Source organism: Stenella coeruleoalba (genome assembly GCF_951394435.1).
Source record: "Stenella coeruleoalba genome assembly, chromosome: 11".
In the NCBI taxonomy this organism is placed as follows: domain Eukaryota; kingdom Metazoa; phylum Chordata; class Mammalia; order Artiodactyla; family Delphinidae; genus Stenella; species Stenella coeruleoalba.
In genome coordinates, this window is record NC_137157.1 from 17,777,822 (window position 1) to 17,795,490 (window position 17,669).

General features: G+C 38.2%; 1 protein-coding gene across 6 annotated transcripts in view; it reads right to left on the bottom strand.

Annotated features, from left to right (window-relative positions):
- TXNRD1 (thioredoxin reductase 1) overlaps positions 1 to 17,669 on the bottom strand; it is a 106,027-nt gene that overhangs the window by 19,872 nt on the left and 68,486 nt on the right. For all 6 annotated transcript variants that reach the window (XM_079937568.1, XM_079937567.1, XM_079937564.1 and 3 more), the window contains exons 5-11: positions 17,244 to 17,386; positions 16,715 to 16,830; positions 13,036 to 13,261; positions 10,682 to 10,774; positions 10,042 to 10,118; positions 8,597 to 8,753; positions 2,035 to 2,142 (exon numbers count right to left, since the gene is read on the bottom strand). In XM_079937568.1, coding sequence (XP_079793694.1) covers positions 2,035 to 2,142; positions 8,597 to 8,753; positions 10,042 to 10,118; positions 10,682 to 10,774; positions 13,036 to 13,261; positions 16,715 to 16,830; positions 17,244 to 17,386 — 920 coding nt within the window. The remainder of the gene's footprint in view (positions 1 to 2,034; positions 2,143 to 8,596; positions 8,754 to 10,041; positions 10,119 to 10,681; positions 10,775 to 13,035; positions 13,262 to 16,714; positions 16,831 to 17,243; positions 17,387 to 17,669) is intronic.

The window sequence follows — 17,669 nt, forward strand, 5'->3', positions numbered from 1 at the left end:
ATTACCCCCAAAGGCTAACAACTGCTGTGTTGTAAACATAAGCCTATGAGTAACTGTTTACTATTTCCCTTGCAGTTTTCAAGATTTCAACTCAAATGCATTGTTTTTATAATAAAAAATCCAAATTCTAGTAAAATGAATTCCAAAGATTATCTGTGAAGAAACACAGAATATATACATTAAGAACCTTAAAATTTAAATACCTTCTGATAGCAATCTATCCTCAGCAAAAAATCAGAGAAAGAGACAATGAGTAGCAAAGATGTTCACAATTCTATTTATAACAGTGAAAAACTGTAAATAATCTAATAAAAGAAAGTCTTACCAAATTACCATACAGCACCCCTAAAAGGAAATATTGCACAAGTCATTTTTAAAAGCGGTGTTTTTAGAGGGAAATGGCTTGTGACCTAACGTTAACTGCAAAGTATGACAGAAAACTGCACATAACTTAATCATGCTTAAACTAAAATGTATATACCTACACAAAATTATATACACACACAATATATATAACATATAAATACTTAGAGATTAGCATATGCAAAAGTATTAATAGCAGTTATCTTTTCATGAATTAAAATTTGTTTTTATATTTTCCTAATTTTTCAAATTTCCTATGAGGATATATATATATATATATATATATATTTTTTTTTTTTGAGAATATATTATTTTTTACAAGAAAAGAAGAGTTGGGCTTCCCTGGTGTCACAGTGGTTGAGAGTCCACCTGCCGATGCAGGGGACACGGGTTTGTGCCTCGGTCCGGGAGGATCCCACAGGCCGCGGAGCGGCTGGGCCCGTGAGCCTGCACGTCCGGAGCCTGTGCTCCGCAACAGGAGAGGCCACAACAGTGAGAGGCTCGCGTATCGCAAAAAAAAAAAAAAATGTAGAAAGCTCCTATTTAATACAGTCAACTCATGTTTAGCATTCCTAGTGGAAAAGATGAACATAACAACAAATTATATCATTTTATTATTTTTCAATCCAAAAACTAACTTTCCTAATTTTAGAATGCAACCTGTGATTTTATTTAAAAAAAAAAAAAAAGATAAGAAGAAGAAGGATTGCCTTCCAAAGCATGTTGGCTTTAGGCTAATATTTTATTTATTTATTTTTTGATTTTTGAATTTTATTTTATTTTTTTATACAGCAGGTTCTTATTAGTTATCCATTTAATACATATTAGTGTAATATGTCAATCCCAATCTACCAATTCATCAAGAAATATGAAAATAATGTGTTACTGATAGACTGATATTACATGCTACTACTGAAGCATATAATAAAAGATTAAGAAATTTAAAATAGACTTTTATATTACAAAATTTACTCTGATTCACAAATCTGGTCTTTTAGAAGGTTTTACTGGAAACTTTTTTCCCAAGTGATTTAAAACAGCAGACCCTATGTGCAGCATTATTTATATATATAAAAGTAGTTATTTCATGTGCATTTTCCTTGACTATATATACAGGATAAAAGGTGACTGGCAAAGTTAGTATAAATTAGAGGGTAATGGTAGAAAAAAAAGTTAATAAGACAGTAGAAATGTAGGTACTTTTTAGTTTCCTTCCTTGTATTTTTAACCATATAAATAATAAAAAGAAACCAGTAAAAGTGGTTTTGAAAAGTAGAACTAAGTATTACTGGGTCAACTGATAAAACTGATAAATGGAAGGCAGGTCAGATAAAAGTATTGTATCAACATCACATTGTCTAAAAAATAGTAACCACTGTGTGGTTATACAGGAAAATGTCCTTGTTCATAGGAAATACACATTCAAGTAATTAGGGGTAAAGGGGCATTCAACTTACTCTCAAATGGTTCAGGAAAAAGAAATACACACAGATGCACAAAGAAAGAGGAAGGGAACATGCAAAGTATAAAACAAATGGGCAAAATGTTAATAATACATGAATCTGGATAATGGGTATACAGAAATTCTTTGGGCTATTTTTCAATTTCTCTGTATGCTGAAAATTATTTTAAATTTTGGGGGGAAAAGTAGTAGTAAAGAGTAGAACTTACCTCAATATTTTCTTCCCCAAATTTCTCCACAGCTTTCTCTTCAGAAAGACCACAAGCACCATATTCCAAAGGAGTGAAAACGGTCGTTGGAACATTTTCATAGTCACACTGTTTCAAAATGGAGGAAAAGAGTTATGACAGAAGGAATTATAACTCAAAAGAGCATATACTTCAAAAAGGTTCAAATTTAGGAGAGGAAAACAGACTAATAAAAACCTACTATGCTGAGAACCATTAACTGATATGATAAAATTTCAGCAGCGGTTTAAAGTCCGTTAATACTAGTCATGAATAAACAATTTGCGTGGCCTCTCCACCCATCTACCAACAGATATTACAAGGACATCCTTTCTCTCCCTTAAATAAAGCAGCCAAAAACACCACCAGTGCACCCAATGCTTAAAGTCTCCTATTATCAGTGGCAGAAGTTAACAGACTTTATTGGAAAATCAATCAGGCAATACAAATCAAGAGCCATAAGAACATTTAATAATTTTTGGCCCAATAACACCACTTTTAGAAATCTATAATAATAATTTAATATATAGCAAAAGCCACATGCATTAGTTGAGCAATGCCGCAGTTCTCATCAACAGTGGCAATATTGGAGTGGCTTTAAAATGCAAATAAGGAAGTGATGCTGTAGTACATATTTCCAATGCAAACTTATGCAGCCATTAAAATGGTAATGAAGGCCACAGCAACAAAAAAGTTCATGATTACGACAGTATTTCCAAAGCACATTTTAATAGGCGTAGATGTCGGAAGGGTTCTGAAGTGAAACAAGTTTGTAAAATGCTGTAATTAGCAAATAAACAGGTTTCTCAACTATCAGATTCCTCAGAGCCTTTGATATGCTGATGTGAATTGTGAAAAATGTAATTATGTAAGTGCCAGATATGTTTGCCAATGCTATTTGGTAAAAACCTACCCAGTCACATTTGGACATAGAGGTAAAGCCTAAATTTAAGGTAAGTGCTTAAAATATGAAAAATACAATTCTCCCTCTCTAACACCATAGGGTGAGATTTTTAAAATGTGCCTCCCTCTACAAATAGCATATATAGTCTTTTCTCTCTAAAAAGAGCACAAATCCTTGGAATTCCGATTCAAAAGTAAAGGCAGACATCCACTTACAGCCATAATGGACCAGGTTTACTTCCTGTTTTAAACAACTAAAAAACGGGACAAATATGCAATACTTTTTAAGACACTGATGGTAGGGTGTGCGGCACTGTGGTCCCTGTGAGAAGGGAAACAAATGAGGTGAGACCAGCGATTGCTCTAGTCTCCTGCCCAGAGCAGTTTCCAGGGCTTGGTGCAAAGAGAGGGAACAGAGTGCAGGGTCTTCCTGAGTTATGGAGACAGAGATCCCAGTTCAGGGAAGCCAGTGTGGCCCGAAGCCGCAGGGCAGAACACCATAGTGGGTAGAGCTGCACAAGGAGAACTTAAGATCTGCAGAGAGGGCCTCCTGAGATTTGGGCTGAGGACTGATCTGTAAATGGATGCCAGAGGAAAGCACTCAAGGGTGAGGAAAGAACCACTGGAAATCAGTGAGCCCCCAGATGACCAGAGCTCTTACAGGACGGGAATCAGTTTCTGTTCCCACAGGCCAGAGTAGAGAGAGTTCGTAGTAAGAGGAACGGGGGCAGAGTCCTTGAAAGGGCAACAATTGAGTAGTGGAACTAAATTGGGCCTAAATGAAAGGCTGCTGTTGACAAACCTTAAAAAAGCTGAAAAGCAAGCTACACGAGGATAAAATTAATCCCCTGTAACATAACGGGCCACCAGAACAAAGTCCAACACTATATAAGGGAATTCAACAAAACCCAGCCCCCAACAGTGTAAAATGCACAAAGTCTGCATCCATCCAAAGTAACACAACATGCAAATGAGCAAGAACACACAAACTAATACCAAGAGGAAAATCAATCAACAGAAATAGACATTGCAAAAGACAGAAGGGGATTAGCAGAGGACATTAAAAGAGCTATTATAAGGACTTCCCTGGTGGCGTGGTGGTTGGGAGTCTGCCTGCCAATTCAGGGGACACGGGTTTGATCCCTGGTCCGGGAGGATCCCACATGCCATGGAGCAGCTGAGCTTCTGCGCCACAGCTACTGAGCCTGCACTCTAGAGTCCGCGAGCCACGGCTACTGAGCGCGCGTGCCGGAATTACTGAAGCCCGTAATTACTGAAGGCTGTGAGCTCCGCAACAAGAGAAGCCACCGCAATGAGACGCCCGCGCACCGCAACGAAGAGTAGCCCCTGCTCGATGCACTAGAGGGAGACTGCGCACAGCGGCGGGGACCCAACACAGACAAAAATTAAATAAATAAATATTTTTGTTTTTTTTTTAAAAAGGAGCTATTATAAATGTGTTCTGTAGACTCAAGAAACTAGAGAAAAATAGGAATCCGCTGAGGAGAGAAAAGGAAAATATATTTTAAATAAGTAAAACTCGTAGAGATGAAAGAAACTGCTTGAAGTGCAAACTACACAGAATGGGATTTATATCCCAAGACAGTGCAAAAGAAAAGATCAGTGGACTTGAAGACATTGCAATAGGCTCTCTAAAAAAATAAAGCACAGAAACAGGGAGAAAAAACATGAACAGAGCATTAGAGACCCACTGAGGGAACCAACATTCATTAATGTGAGGCTGAGGGGGAAAAAAGAGGGAAAGCAGAAAAATTGAATGGCTAAAAAATTTCCAAATTTGATGAAAACTATGAACAGATAAACCCCAAATCTCTACACACCACCAGAATGCCGAAACATGCAATGATCAAAATGCTAAAAAACAGTGATTAAAAAGAAAATCTTAAGAGGAACAAAGATAAAAATGAGGGCATATTCTCTTTAGAATCTATGCAACCAGAAGACAATGGGCAAATACTTAAATAAACACTGTAAATCTAGAATTCTATATTCAGTAAAAATATCTTCAAAAAAATAAAGGCAAAATAAACTTAAAAATAAAAAAGCCAAGGAATTCCCCTTGAGCAGACATGCACTAAACAACTGTTAAAGGAAGTTCTTCAGGCAGAAAATGGTATATCAGACAGAAATCTGGATCCACATAAAAGACATTTTTTCTCCTTGGTCTCAAAATTCAGTTTCCAATTGGCTTAAATAGACTATTGTGGCCTAGCCTGAGAAATGTAATCCTTGTTTTTAATACTTTATTTGGATAAAATACTTTGCAGTTTTCACAATAAACAACGTAATAAGCTTCTAGAACACAACCCATCCTCAAGTTGCAGATATGTGTACCGTGGTTTCTCTGTAGTTTCCACATAAAATAGTTTTACATTTACTGTAAAATTGAACTAATTTACAAAGAACCACTTTAAGTAATAATAAAGATGCTAGGGCTTCCCTGGTGGCGCAGTGGTTGAGAGTCCGCCTGCCGATGCAGGGGACACGGGTTCGTGCCCCGGTCCGGGAAGATCCCACATGCCGTGGAGCGGCTAGGCCCGTGAGCCATGGCCGCGGGGCCTGTGCTCCGCAACGGGAGAGGCAACAGCAGTGAGAGGCCCGCGTACCACAAAAAAACAAAACAAAACAAAGATGCTAACATTTGCTATTTGTGAAAATAAAAGTATTTCAAGTGTTTGAGAGCAATTCTAAAACGATCCAAGAGATAACTAGTGGTCCTTGGAGATGACAGCTGGAGTGCCCATCACACTGGGTTCTAAAGCTGGTACGTGTGCCTTATCATCTGGCTTTTTAAAGAGCTTAGTGGAATGTCCATCATCTACAGGCTGACTCAGCTTTATGATCTGTTCTGTTTTTGAAATGATAAAAACATTTTTTTTCATTCCTTCATTTATGTATGTTCCCAAAATAACAGAATATTTAGTGGCAAATATTTTTAGCAGCTTTGAAAATGACTTTAATCATCTTGTTAAAAAAGATTCATTTAAATTTTTCCAATATATTTTCCACTTCATTTTATTTAGTAGAAGCACCTCTGTACTTGGTGGTGGATTCTTTAAGTCTTGAGACATCTGCTCTATCCTCAGCACATTTTATAATCCATACTTCCCAAATCTTCCTTATCTCTTAGGCGATACATTTTCATGGTTAAGACAGCAGTACCTACAATCAGATGTGGACTGGATTTATGCCTTGGCTACCTCCAAGCACTGTGACCTTGGACAATTACCTAATTTCTTGTAAGATGTCATCATTTTCCACAGCTGCCCTAAGGTGGAATGAGGTATGTGTATACAGCACTTATTAGCACGGTGCCAAGCACGTCAAACATAGCCGCTCTCCGTCCCCTTTCCTCCCAACACTCTTGTGAAGCAATGAATATGTTATCAATTTTGAGGAAAGGCACAAACACCTATGATTCAATTTGGGTTCTCTTAAAATCCCATAACAGATTTAATTTAGGCAGGTGTTTATGTTAAGCTGAATTTTTCAACGGAGAGCTGCTCCTTTAAAAGGAAGGAAGGGGGCTTCCCTGGTGGCGCAGTGGTTGAGAGTCCACCTGCCGATGCAGGGGATGCGGGTCCGTGCCCTGGACCGGGAGGATCCCACATGCCGCGGAGCGGCTGGGCCCGTGAGCCATCGCCGCTGGGCCTGCGCGTCCGGAGCCTGTGCTCCGCGGCGGGAGAGGCCACGGCAGTGGGAGGCCTGCATAACGCCAAAAAAAAAAAAAAAAAAAAAAAAAGGAAGGAAGGCAGATGTGGATCCTCTGACGTTCTCAGATATGTGGGAATGTTCTATTAATACATACTGGGCAAAATTAAAAGGATTATGCAGTTCTTTAAAAACAAAACAAAACTGTGTAATTTCCCCAAATACAATTAACCTAGATATCTATTAGCATTTCAGCTTTGTTTACTGTATTTGAAGGACAGACTGGTGAGATTTCAAACTCAGGGACTTAGCACCACCTGTTTATTTTCCTGTTCGGTAAAGCACTTGTCATATTAGTTAAGACTAAAAACGGGGGGAAAAGAACGAACAACAAAAAAAGAGTCCTTTAATTTCAATTTACATTAAATTCTGATGCTGATAAAAGCTTAAGGCACTTTAAGAATTTGCTCTACCTGGCAGATGCTAGAATACAGTACTATTCTCACACACAGAAGAATATGTCCAAAGTAAGTGGATTCACTATTTTTTTTTAAGGAATTTTGTGCTACAATAATTTTAAATTTATTTAGTACCAAATTTTTGTATATTTGCCCCCTGGTTATTATTGGTATAAAAAAAATCTCTTTCCATTTTAGGAAATCACAAGGACTCAAGGTCAAAAACAAATGCACCTCACATTTTATTTCTGAATACCCCTTTCTTGGTTCACCATTACTCAAAAACTCCAACAGTTAAAGAGGTAGATAAGTTTATTTCAAATAGTGATATGGGGGCTTCCCTGGTGGCGCAGGGGTTGAGGGTCCGCCTGCCGATGCGGGGGGCGCGGGTTCATGCCCCGGTCCGGGAGGATCCCACGTGCCATGGAGCGGCTGGGACCGTGAGCTGTGGCCGCTGGGCCTGCGCGTCCGGAGCCTGTGCTCAGCGGCAGGAGAGGCCGCAGCGGTGAGAGGCCCGCGTACCACACACACACAAAAAAACAGTGATATGAACCAACTACTATTCCTTGGATGATCAGACAACCCTGGATTAAAAACCCTTTTTAACCTCAATCCTGTTATCCTCAAAACATAAGATTTTATCATGCTACAATCCAAACCAACCCCAGGTACATTCAAAATGCTTGTCACAAATTCTACTAGCAGTATTCTTTGAAGTTTCAGTTGCTGTAACCAAACTAAATCAACCCGTGATGACTTATGCACAAGGAAAGTGGGTAGTGACTAAATTCTTTACAATCGGTATTTCTAGAATCCTTTTAAAAAAATAGTTAGGGAAGGAACGTTGGTAATGGGTAGGGGACATAAGGGAAACCTCTATACCTTCCTCTAAATTTTGCTGTGAACCTAAAACTGTTCTTTAAAAAGTCTTAAAAAACTAATTAGAGCATATTTATTCTTTTCTTGCCATCTAGTCCCATGAGACACAACCAAGAGTTTCCATTTCCTGCAATGACTTTTAAAATCACTTACATATTCAACATTCCAAGAGCAGAAGATCTGCTTTTAGAAAGGACAAGGGAATAAAGCCTGAATATTGGTTCAAATAGCTCTGCACACTGCCATTGCTACCTAGATCCCCAAATCCTTCTGCAGCCTAGACAGGGGCCATAAAAAGATTTAGAAAATTATAACTCAAATTGGTAATAATGAAATTGATGTAAAGTGCAACTATTAGGAGAATATGGAACATAATAGTGCTGAAACTTGATTAACCAGGCTCATTTTATTCTTAGTGTGATTCTAAGAGTGACAATTTCCATAATAAATCACAAAGGTACAGTGGTCTTAGCAATGTCTTGTCTGGAATAGAGTTAATAAAGCACATCTAGGATGCCATCATCAAAACAACTAAATTATTCAAGACCTGGAAAACTTCACAACCACCCTACACTGAGCACCGGGAGGTACCATTAAAACAGCATGTCTGTGGTGACAGCCCCAACACTCACCTTGACAGTGGAGCTCCCATACAGCCTCCGCGCCAGCAACCTTCCTGCCTGGATTGCCACTGGGGTGAGCTCCAGCTTCCCCTCTAACACATCGCCAATGGCATAGATGTAAGGCACGCTGGTCTGCTCTTCATCCGTGACAGGTATTTTTCCAGTCCTGCAAATTCATTCAGTTAAAATCATCATCAATTACCACTATTCAGTAAGTAGATCAAAATCCCCTTTCTCCCAAAGAAGCCCCAAACTGTGGCTCTAACTGAGGGCAATGTTCTCATGTATTACCAAAACAACAACAAAACTCAGAGGAACCGAAAGCTTAGAAATTCTAGCTATTCTGAAAATCAGAGGAATAAGAAAACCGTAAGAAACCCTGGGATGGGAAAAGTAGAACACACTGGTTAAGAATGAATGAGGATTCTAAAGTGTGATAACCAGGTCTGTTAGTTATTACCTCTGTGATGGGGGGAGGGCTATTTAACATCTCTAAGCCTCATTCTCCCACCTATCAAATGGGAATAATGATAATGGGAATAATTGGTGAGAAGAAAAAGAATACCATCATCTACCTTAAGGGGTTGTGAGGACTGAATGAGAATGTGTATAAAACATTAAGCACAGTAGTCCACGGAGTCAAGTAATTACAGAATAAGTGTTAACATTATACAAAATCTAAACCTTGGCCCCAGTTGGAAACAGGCGAGTAGGTTATTAAAATGGTGGAACACTTGGTCTGCTAAATCTTATCAGACCTCCCCAACTCCTTTGTCTCTCCAACCCAAAGGGGAAAGAAAATAATAAAGCAAAAATGTTCACATTAAGATTAAGAAATCTCTTCTGTATAAATGTTATTCCTGGAAGGGGGTAGAGGGGGCACCCTGTATTTTCAATTTCCAAGGCAGCTAGCCTCTGAGAGCACTTCTTTTTACTTGGATATAAGAAGGGTGATACTGGGAAATACCCCATGCTACTCCTGTAAGCAGACAACAGAGTCTCAATTACCCAGTGATGTGGTATAGTCCAAAGGGATTTTAACTTATAAAACATCAAAGTTTTCAGACTCGTAGCTGTCACTAGAAATGTAGCGACCACTCTAGTGATCCTAAAACTTGGTAGCTTTGAACATGGTTCAGATCTGCATATTCAATGAAGCTTTCAAAGCATATACCTGCAATTCACTGGAAGTTGGATCTTTTTCTGTACACATATACATTGAAGAAACAAAATGCAAGCCAGCGTACCTCTCATTTAGATTTTGAAAAGGAAAAAAAAAAAAAGACAAATAGGAAATATCATGATTGGCACTGAAAGAAGAGTCTTCTAAGCTTAAAAAGGGAACGCTCCAACTATGGTAAAAACTAACTTTAAAATCTAAAACTCCAGTATTAATCGATCTTATAAATAACTGAAATAGTACTTAATAAAACATAATAAAGATTTTTTCTTACTGTTCATTTAACTTTACCCCCACGTTTTCTAAGCCAATTTCCCTTGTGCAAGCATCTCTTCCTATTGCCAGCAATACCTGAAAAATTATTAATATATAGTGACTGTTAATAGAAAGGCTTTGCATGAGTTATTTAATCATATTTTTTTCTGTTTATTAAGGCGATGTGATTCATTTTCCAGACCTGGAAAGACATATTCTATTAAGATAATAATGCAAGAGTTTAAACAAATCAAAATCATTTAAATTAAATCTTCTAAATTTCTTGTTAAGAAAAAGGGAGTTAACAATTCCTTAATAAGTCTAGCCAAGTATAGCGACAAAGACAGCATAGCCTATGACTGAAATAAGTTATTTTTTTAAAGTGGTGGGCTGGGAAAATGAAAGAACATGGAGCAGAGAAATTCTACCTCATTTTAAAATGTTGATACCTTTTAACAGCCATCTGATAAACAGTATTTAAGTTATAGTGGAGAATATTTGAATCCATCCCTATACCAAAACAAATTATAATATCATAAGTAATAAAGGTGTCTTAGAATAGGAACAGAACCAAGGGTTTTGGAACTAGCAACCCAGCAAACATCCAGTGAGCACACTATCTGTTTTCTAATTAAGTAGGACCGAGGTCCATTCCTTACCGTATTATACTCTCCTTCGATGGTTTTGTCACTATCAGTGGACTTAGCTACCACCCTGAGTCGGCCTGGTGTCCCTGCTTCAATTTGTTCAACCTACAAAAGTGATAAAGTTTTACTCCACGATAAAGACATGTATCAGTATCAAGATGGCTAATTATGTCCTCTCCTTCTATCTGGTTAACCCGAAGTTAAAACGTGAAATTTGGCTTGGAAGGTCTTTTATGTCCCACCTCCCTCGCATTAACATCTTTAGGATGACATGTGGTTCTTTTATGTATTTCCTTCTTTCTCACTGCTTAATGTTTGCTAGAGGGGCTTTCCTTCAAATAGTTCTCAAACGGAATAAAATTCAGAGAGAAAACAGGAAAGGAGAAAGCCAGAGAAAGTATACTACAATCTCTAAAATTAAACCAATGACTTACTGCTTCTGCCAGGCTCCTATCTTATGACTTACCCAGAACCATTAATCCCATGCTGCTCACATTCGTACATTCCCTTTTGACTACATATGTTCAGCTTTGTCAACGAAGAATAGACACGGAAATAGATCAATCACGATACAGATAAGAGCCAGAAAGCCCTAAAAATCATAGTGGGTGAGGACGTATGTGTACTTGTCATAACTAGGGGTTGTCTTCAGGTGAGGACGTAGGAAGGCTGAGCAAGCCCTGGTACTTGTGCTCTGGCAAATGAGTCTGAACATATTAACCTACTACACATAGATGTCAACAGCCAAATCATGGGTTTCTGTATAATACTTACTGAAGAGACCCATAAAATCAACTGCAATTTCTACCCTACCTTTAAAATACAATACACTCTGTATGGGAAAACTGTGAAGCGTCATTTTATTTTCAACATCAACAAATAGTAAAGATTCCCTTCTAAAATTCCCTTCCTTTCTTACGTAGTTAAGCCCCTTTGAACATACTGGAAATGTCTTTCCGTTTAAATTAAAATATTCTAATTTTTGGAGAAGAGTTGAATTGGTCCATGGCTTAGATTTGCGTAAACATATTAAAGGCCTCATCCCTCCCTCAAATTCCTTTCTGCCTCACTCACTCCTGTGTTCCAGTCAGGCCTTTCCTGTAACTAGCACATTTTCTGCCTTTAGAACAATTTCATTCCCCATGGCCTTTTTGCACATGCTATATTCTTGCCTAAAATGCATTCTCTCTCCCTCCTCTCCACAGAAGGCTTCGTCCACTGGGTCACTTTATAATACAGCCAGCGTTCACCACCTGCCTACGGGGATCAGGGACACCCTGGTAACCCCAGCAAGATATTATGTACACAGACACAAGCTTATTTCACTAGGGATAGTCCACCACATTCTCAAAGGGCCTACAATGCCCCAAATGTTAAGATATTATAAAGGAAGATGCCACTTTTCTATCAGTATAGCATATACATACAGCTGTCGTTTTCTAATCATCGTCGTAATGCTAATGCTATCTTCATTAGAACTCTAAGATAGGTGCTATCAATTATCATCATTTTACAGAAGAAACTGAGGCCCAGAGAAGTTAAGTAATTCTCCCAGAGTCATAATAGTAAGAAACTGGGAGAACAGCGTTTGCACCCAAGTCATTCTGATGCCCACGCTCATCAAGAGATTATCGGCATCAAGAGATTCATGGTCCCACAGAAAACCTATGTTATTAACCCAATAAGCAATTTTTAAACTGACAGCTAAAATTCCTTAATTTTAACAAAACAGTCCCATCCTTACTTGCCCTAAAGGAAACTGTTACTTTGAGGTATGCAAAGTGATCGATTTTGCCACTCTTATGTATCAAAACATTTGTGGTAATGTTAACAAGTCTCAAATATAACTTGGCATATTATTCAGCATTTTCAAAAGAAGATTAAATGAGCAAAACAGGTCAGCCCACATAACAAAATTAGATAATCACTTCCAGGGAGGCCAGAATAATACAATGCATCTGTGGACTATACTGTATACAAAGTAGAAATGTCTTTTGCAAGAAAAAAAAAAAAATCAGTCATCTTAAACTCTTATTTAAATAACTGGTATGTAGAACGAAACAAGTATAATAGACCAAAGATAACAAAATAATGGAATGCATAAAGGAAAGCATTAAGCAGAAAAGAACTAATAAAGGTGGTAAAGTTGAGAAGGGAAGGAAATTATTAATCTGCAAACAAGAACAAAGCTATTTAGGTGGTAGGAAGGTACCAGTTTATACACCTAAATCACACAAGTTGAGGAATTACAGCATTCCCAATGGTTTATAATGCTGAAAGGAGGCTTCTATCACTCACCCCAACTCTATTCTCTTGCCTTTTAACATGAGTATAGAATCAACAAACATATAGGCAACCCCACTTACTTTTATTGGTACAAACTGCCTTATAAACTTGATACCATGTTCTTCCATATGTTCACCGATTTTGTTGGCCATGTCCTGGTCAAATCCTCTTAGGAGAATGGACCGTACCATAACAGTGACATCTAAACCAATGCCAGCAAGAAATCCAGCACATTCCAAAGCAACGTAGGATGCTCCAACCACCAGGGTCTTACCCGGGCAATAGGGTAAAGAGAACAGATCATCACTGAAAAAGAAAAATTTTTTTTTAAAAGGAAGAAAAGAAAGAAGAGAAAAATGTTCATATGTGAATAATGACCATATCAAAGTAGACCTTTTTACTTTCCTAAGAACAAGACACTTTTAAAATTAAAAACATTCAATTAGCTACACACATAATATTTGAGATTTTATAAAGTCTTAGACACTCTCCTTTCTTGCCACTTAGCTGCTCTGGAAGCAGCTCGAGCTACCATGGCTGAGCACAGTAAACCATACAACTCTGACATTAGCCCAACTCCCAGTCAAACACATTTATTCTGTACTATCCAGAATAATTCTCCACTTACGTGTTTACAACCATACATTTGCAAACCCAAACTCCCACCCTCCTCCCACCACTCAGCTCTCCCTGAGGTACAAACCCGGTGTTACTTCCCCTCACCTACAACACCAATTATCAAGCGGGAGAGAGAGGGACTTCCCTGCTGGTCCAGCGGTTGAGACTCCGCACTCCCAATGTAGGGGGACCAGGTTCGATCCCTGGTCAGGGAACTAGATCCCGCATGCTGCATCTAAAAGATCCCACATGCAGCAACTAAGACCCAGCACAGCCAAATAAATAAATATTAAAAAAAAAAAAAGAGTGGGGAGAGGGGTGGGGAAAACTTTCAACATATGGGTTTTATAATATGAAAACCAACTATAAAAAGACACTGATGAAAGAAATTGAAGATGATACAAAGAGATGGAGAGATATACCATGTTCTTGGATTGGAAGAATCAACATTGTGAAAATGACTCTACTACCCAAAGCAATCTATAGATTCAATGCAATCCCTATCAAACTACCACTGGCATTTTTCACAGAACTAGAACAAAAAATTTCGCAATTTGTATGGAAACACAAAAGACCCCGAATAGCCAAGCAATCTTGAGAATGAAAAAAGGAGCTGAAGGAATCAGGCTCCCTGACTTCAGACTATACTACAAAGCTACAGTAATCAAGACAGTATGGTCCTGGCACAAAAACAGAAAGATAGATCAATGGAACAGGATAGAAAGCCCAGAGATAAATCCACTCATATATGGACACCTTATCTTTGATAAAGGTGGCAGTAATGTACAGTGGAGAAAGGACAGCCTCTTCAATAAGTGGTGCTGGGAAAACTGGACAGGTACATGTAAAAGTATGAGATTAGATCACTCCCTAACACCATACACAAAAATAAGCTCAAAATGGATTAAAGACCTAAATGTAAGGCCAGAAACTATCAAACTCTTAGAGGAAAACATAGGCAGAACACTCTATGACATAAATCACAGCAAGATCCTTTCTGACCCACCTCCTAGAGTAATGGAAATAAAAACAAAAATAAACAAACGGGACCTAATGAAACTTCAAAGCTTTTGCACAGCAAAGGAAACCATAAACAAGACCAAAAGACAACCCTCAGAATGGGAGAAAATATTTGCAAATGAAGCAACTGACAAAGGATTAATCTCCAAAATTTACAAGCAGCTCATGCAGCTCAATAACAAAAGAACAAACAACCCAATCCAAAAATGGGCAGAAGACCTAAATAGACATTTCTCCAAAGAAGATATACAGACTGCCAACAAACACATGAAAGAATGCTCAACATCATTAATCATTAGAGAAATGCAAATCAAAACTACAATGAGATATCATCTCACACCAGTCAGAATGGCCATCATCAAAAAATCTAGAAACAATAAATGCTGGAGAGGGTGTGGAGAAAAGGGAACACTCTTGCACTGCTAGTGGGAATGTGAATTGGTTCAGCCACTATGGAGAACAGTATGGAGGTTCCTTAAAAAACTACAAATAGAACTACCATATGACCCAGCAATCCCACTACTGGGCATATACCCTGAGAAAACCATAATTCAAAAAGAGTCATGTACCAAAATGTTCATTGCAGCTCTATTTACAATAGCCCGGAGATGGAAACAACCTAAGTGCCCATCATGGGATGAATGGATAAAAAAGATGTGGCACATATATACAATGGAATATTACTCAGCCATAAAAAGAAACGAAATTGAGCTATTTGTAATGAGGTGGATAGACCTAGAGTCTGTCATACAGAGTGAAGTAAGTCAGAAAGAGAAAGCAAATACCATATGCTAACACATATATATGGAATTTAAGGGAAAAAAAAATGTCATGAAGAACCTAAGGGTAAGGCAGGAATAAAGATGCAGACCTACTAGAGAAAGGACTTGAGGTTATGGGGAGGGGGAAGGGTGAGCTGTGACAGGGCGAGAGAGAGTCATGGACATATACACACTAACAAACGTAGTAAGGTAGATAGCTAGTGGGAAGCAGCCGCATGGCACAGCGATATTGGCTCGGTGCTTTGTGACAGCCTGGAGGGGTGGGATAGGGAGGGTGGGAGGGAGGGAGACGCAAGAGGGAAGACATATGGGAACATATGTATATGTATAACTGATTCACTTTGTTATAAAGCAGAAACTAACACACCATTGTAAAGCAATTATACCCCAATAAAGATGTTTAAAAAAAAAAAAAAAAGTAAAACCTGACAGAATCTTCTAGCAGAATGAGGAAGACACAAGACATAAGAGATCATAAAAGCATTGTTGGGAGATGAGTTTTTTAAAATATGAGAAGGGAGCCCATCCAAGACAGCAATGACAAGAGTTGTCATCTGAGCTGCCCCCGATGAGGCTCAAAGGATAAACTCCTATTACAAAAGAAAAAAAAGAAAAAAAAAAGCCTGGGAGAAAAAAAAAAAAAAAAAGCCTGAAAACAAGTAATTTATAACACCATCAGAAAACCATGTAAGTCCTGGGCAAAAAGCATCCAAGAAGACATACTTATCAACAATGTCTTAATGACTTCATAATTCAAAACTCCTGAACAATAATGTCACCATTATTATCACTCGATGGACAAAAATAAACCACACAGCAAAACCTTCCTGCTTGACTCACTGATTTCAGAAGGTCCCTCTACACTGACAATGCAACCATACAAATGGCAAAGGAGTAAGGAAAAACTAGGATCTGAGAAAACTAAATGGCCTGCTATCCTCTAATTTTTTTAGCATCTACATAAAGGTAATATATGATTCTAGTTTTGGAAAAACAAAAACGTATCTATCAATTATTTTATAAAATGTGAATATCCATCTGGTTTTATATAGTATACACGTATAACATATACTCACACAAATATAAATTTCAAATATAAATATTGTAAGCATGTATCTATATGTTAGCAGCGATATTAACTCTTGGTGATAAGATGACCAATGTTTATAGTTCTGAATTTTAATGTTCTCTGGTTTAAAATAGTTTTTCCTTTCTCTTTTTCCTAATTCCCTGTCCCTCTGGACAAAAATGTGGTGGAAAAACTAAGTTTCAGGAAAAGGATTAAATGGGTTTGAAGAAAAAGCAAAAATCCCCTTTTCTCCCTGCAATTTGTCCTTACCTGCTGATGCAGTATTCTTTGTCACCAGGGATACCCAAATAACGTGGCCTTTCACCAGTGGCAATGAGAAATCTCTCTGCAGAATAAATCTTCTCTTTGCCTTTGTTGTTTGTTGCCTACGAAGGAACCAATATATCAATTCTTAATAAATTATTATCCTTTAGAATTGTAAACGTTATAATTAAAAAGGCTGTTTTACCACATTGCCCAATTTGATCCTCATAAAAATTTGCTAATGCAGTAAGAAAGAGATACTAAGACTCTGAGTAGTTAAGGGATCGCTCAAAGTCCCAATGCTAGGAAGCGACAGAGCCAAGACTCAAATCCAGCTAATGTGGCCCCAAATCCAGATTACCCTTTACTATACCACAAGAGAAAGTCCCTAAGAAGTAATTGCAAAATCACCAAACTGGATGGTCTGGGTCACAGTGGCCATCATTTTTATTAGGATAATCACCTTCTCTTTTCCTCCCCCAACAAAAGCTTAAAAACACACCAAAAACAGCTACGTACACTGTCACATGGTTACCTTAATCCTATGAGGCCCAACAAACTGCCCGTATGCGTTCTCATAGGTGACCTTTTTCTCCCGCAGAGCCACACGGTAGCCCCAGTTCAGAGAGCCAATGTGATTCTGGACAGCTTCTGTCATTCTCTCCCAGTCATGTTTCACTGCACGAGAGAGTAAGACAAAATGTTTAGCTTTTCTGCTGCCACCTGGTAAATATCATTTCCCAGTAACCATTTAGTCTAAAAGGGCAAGTCCTTCATTTCAAGCACATAAACAATCTTTTCAACTATTTTTCCCTTTTAGAAAACTACCAGACAATTAAATAGTGCAGAATCTCTGGCAGTTCTTAAGACTAAAATAACCATACCCAAAGCTTTTTCTTCTTTATCTAGAAACAAATGGGAATTGTACCTTGGATTGGGAACACTGACTGCTGGGGTAACA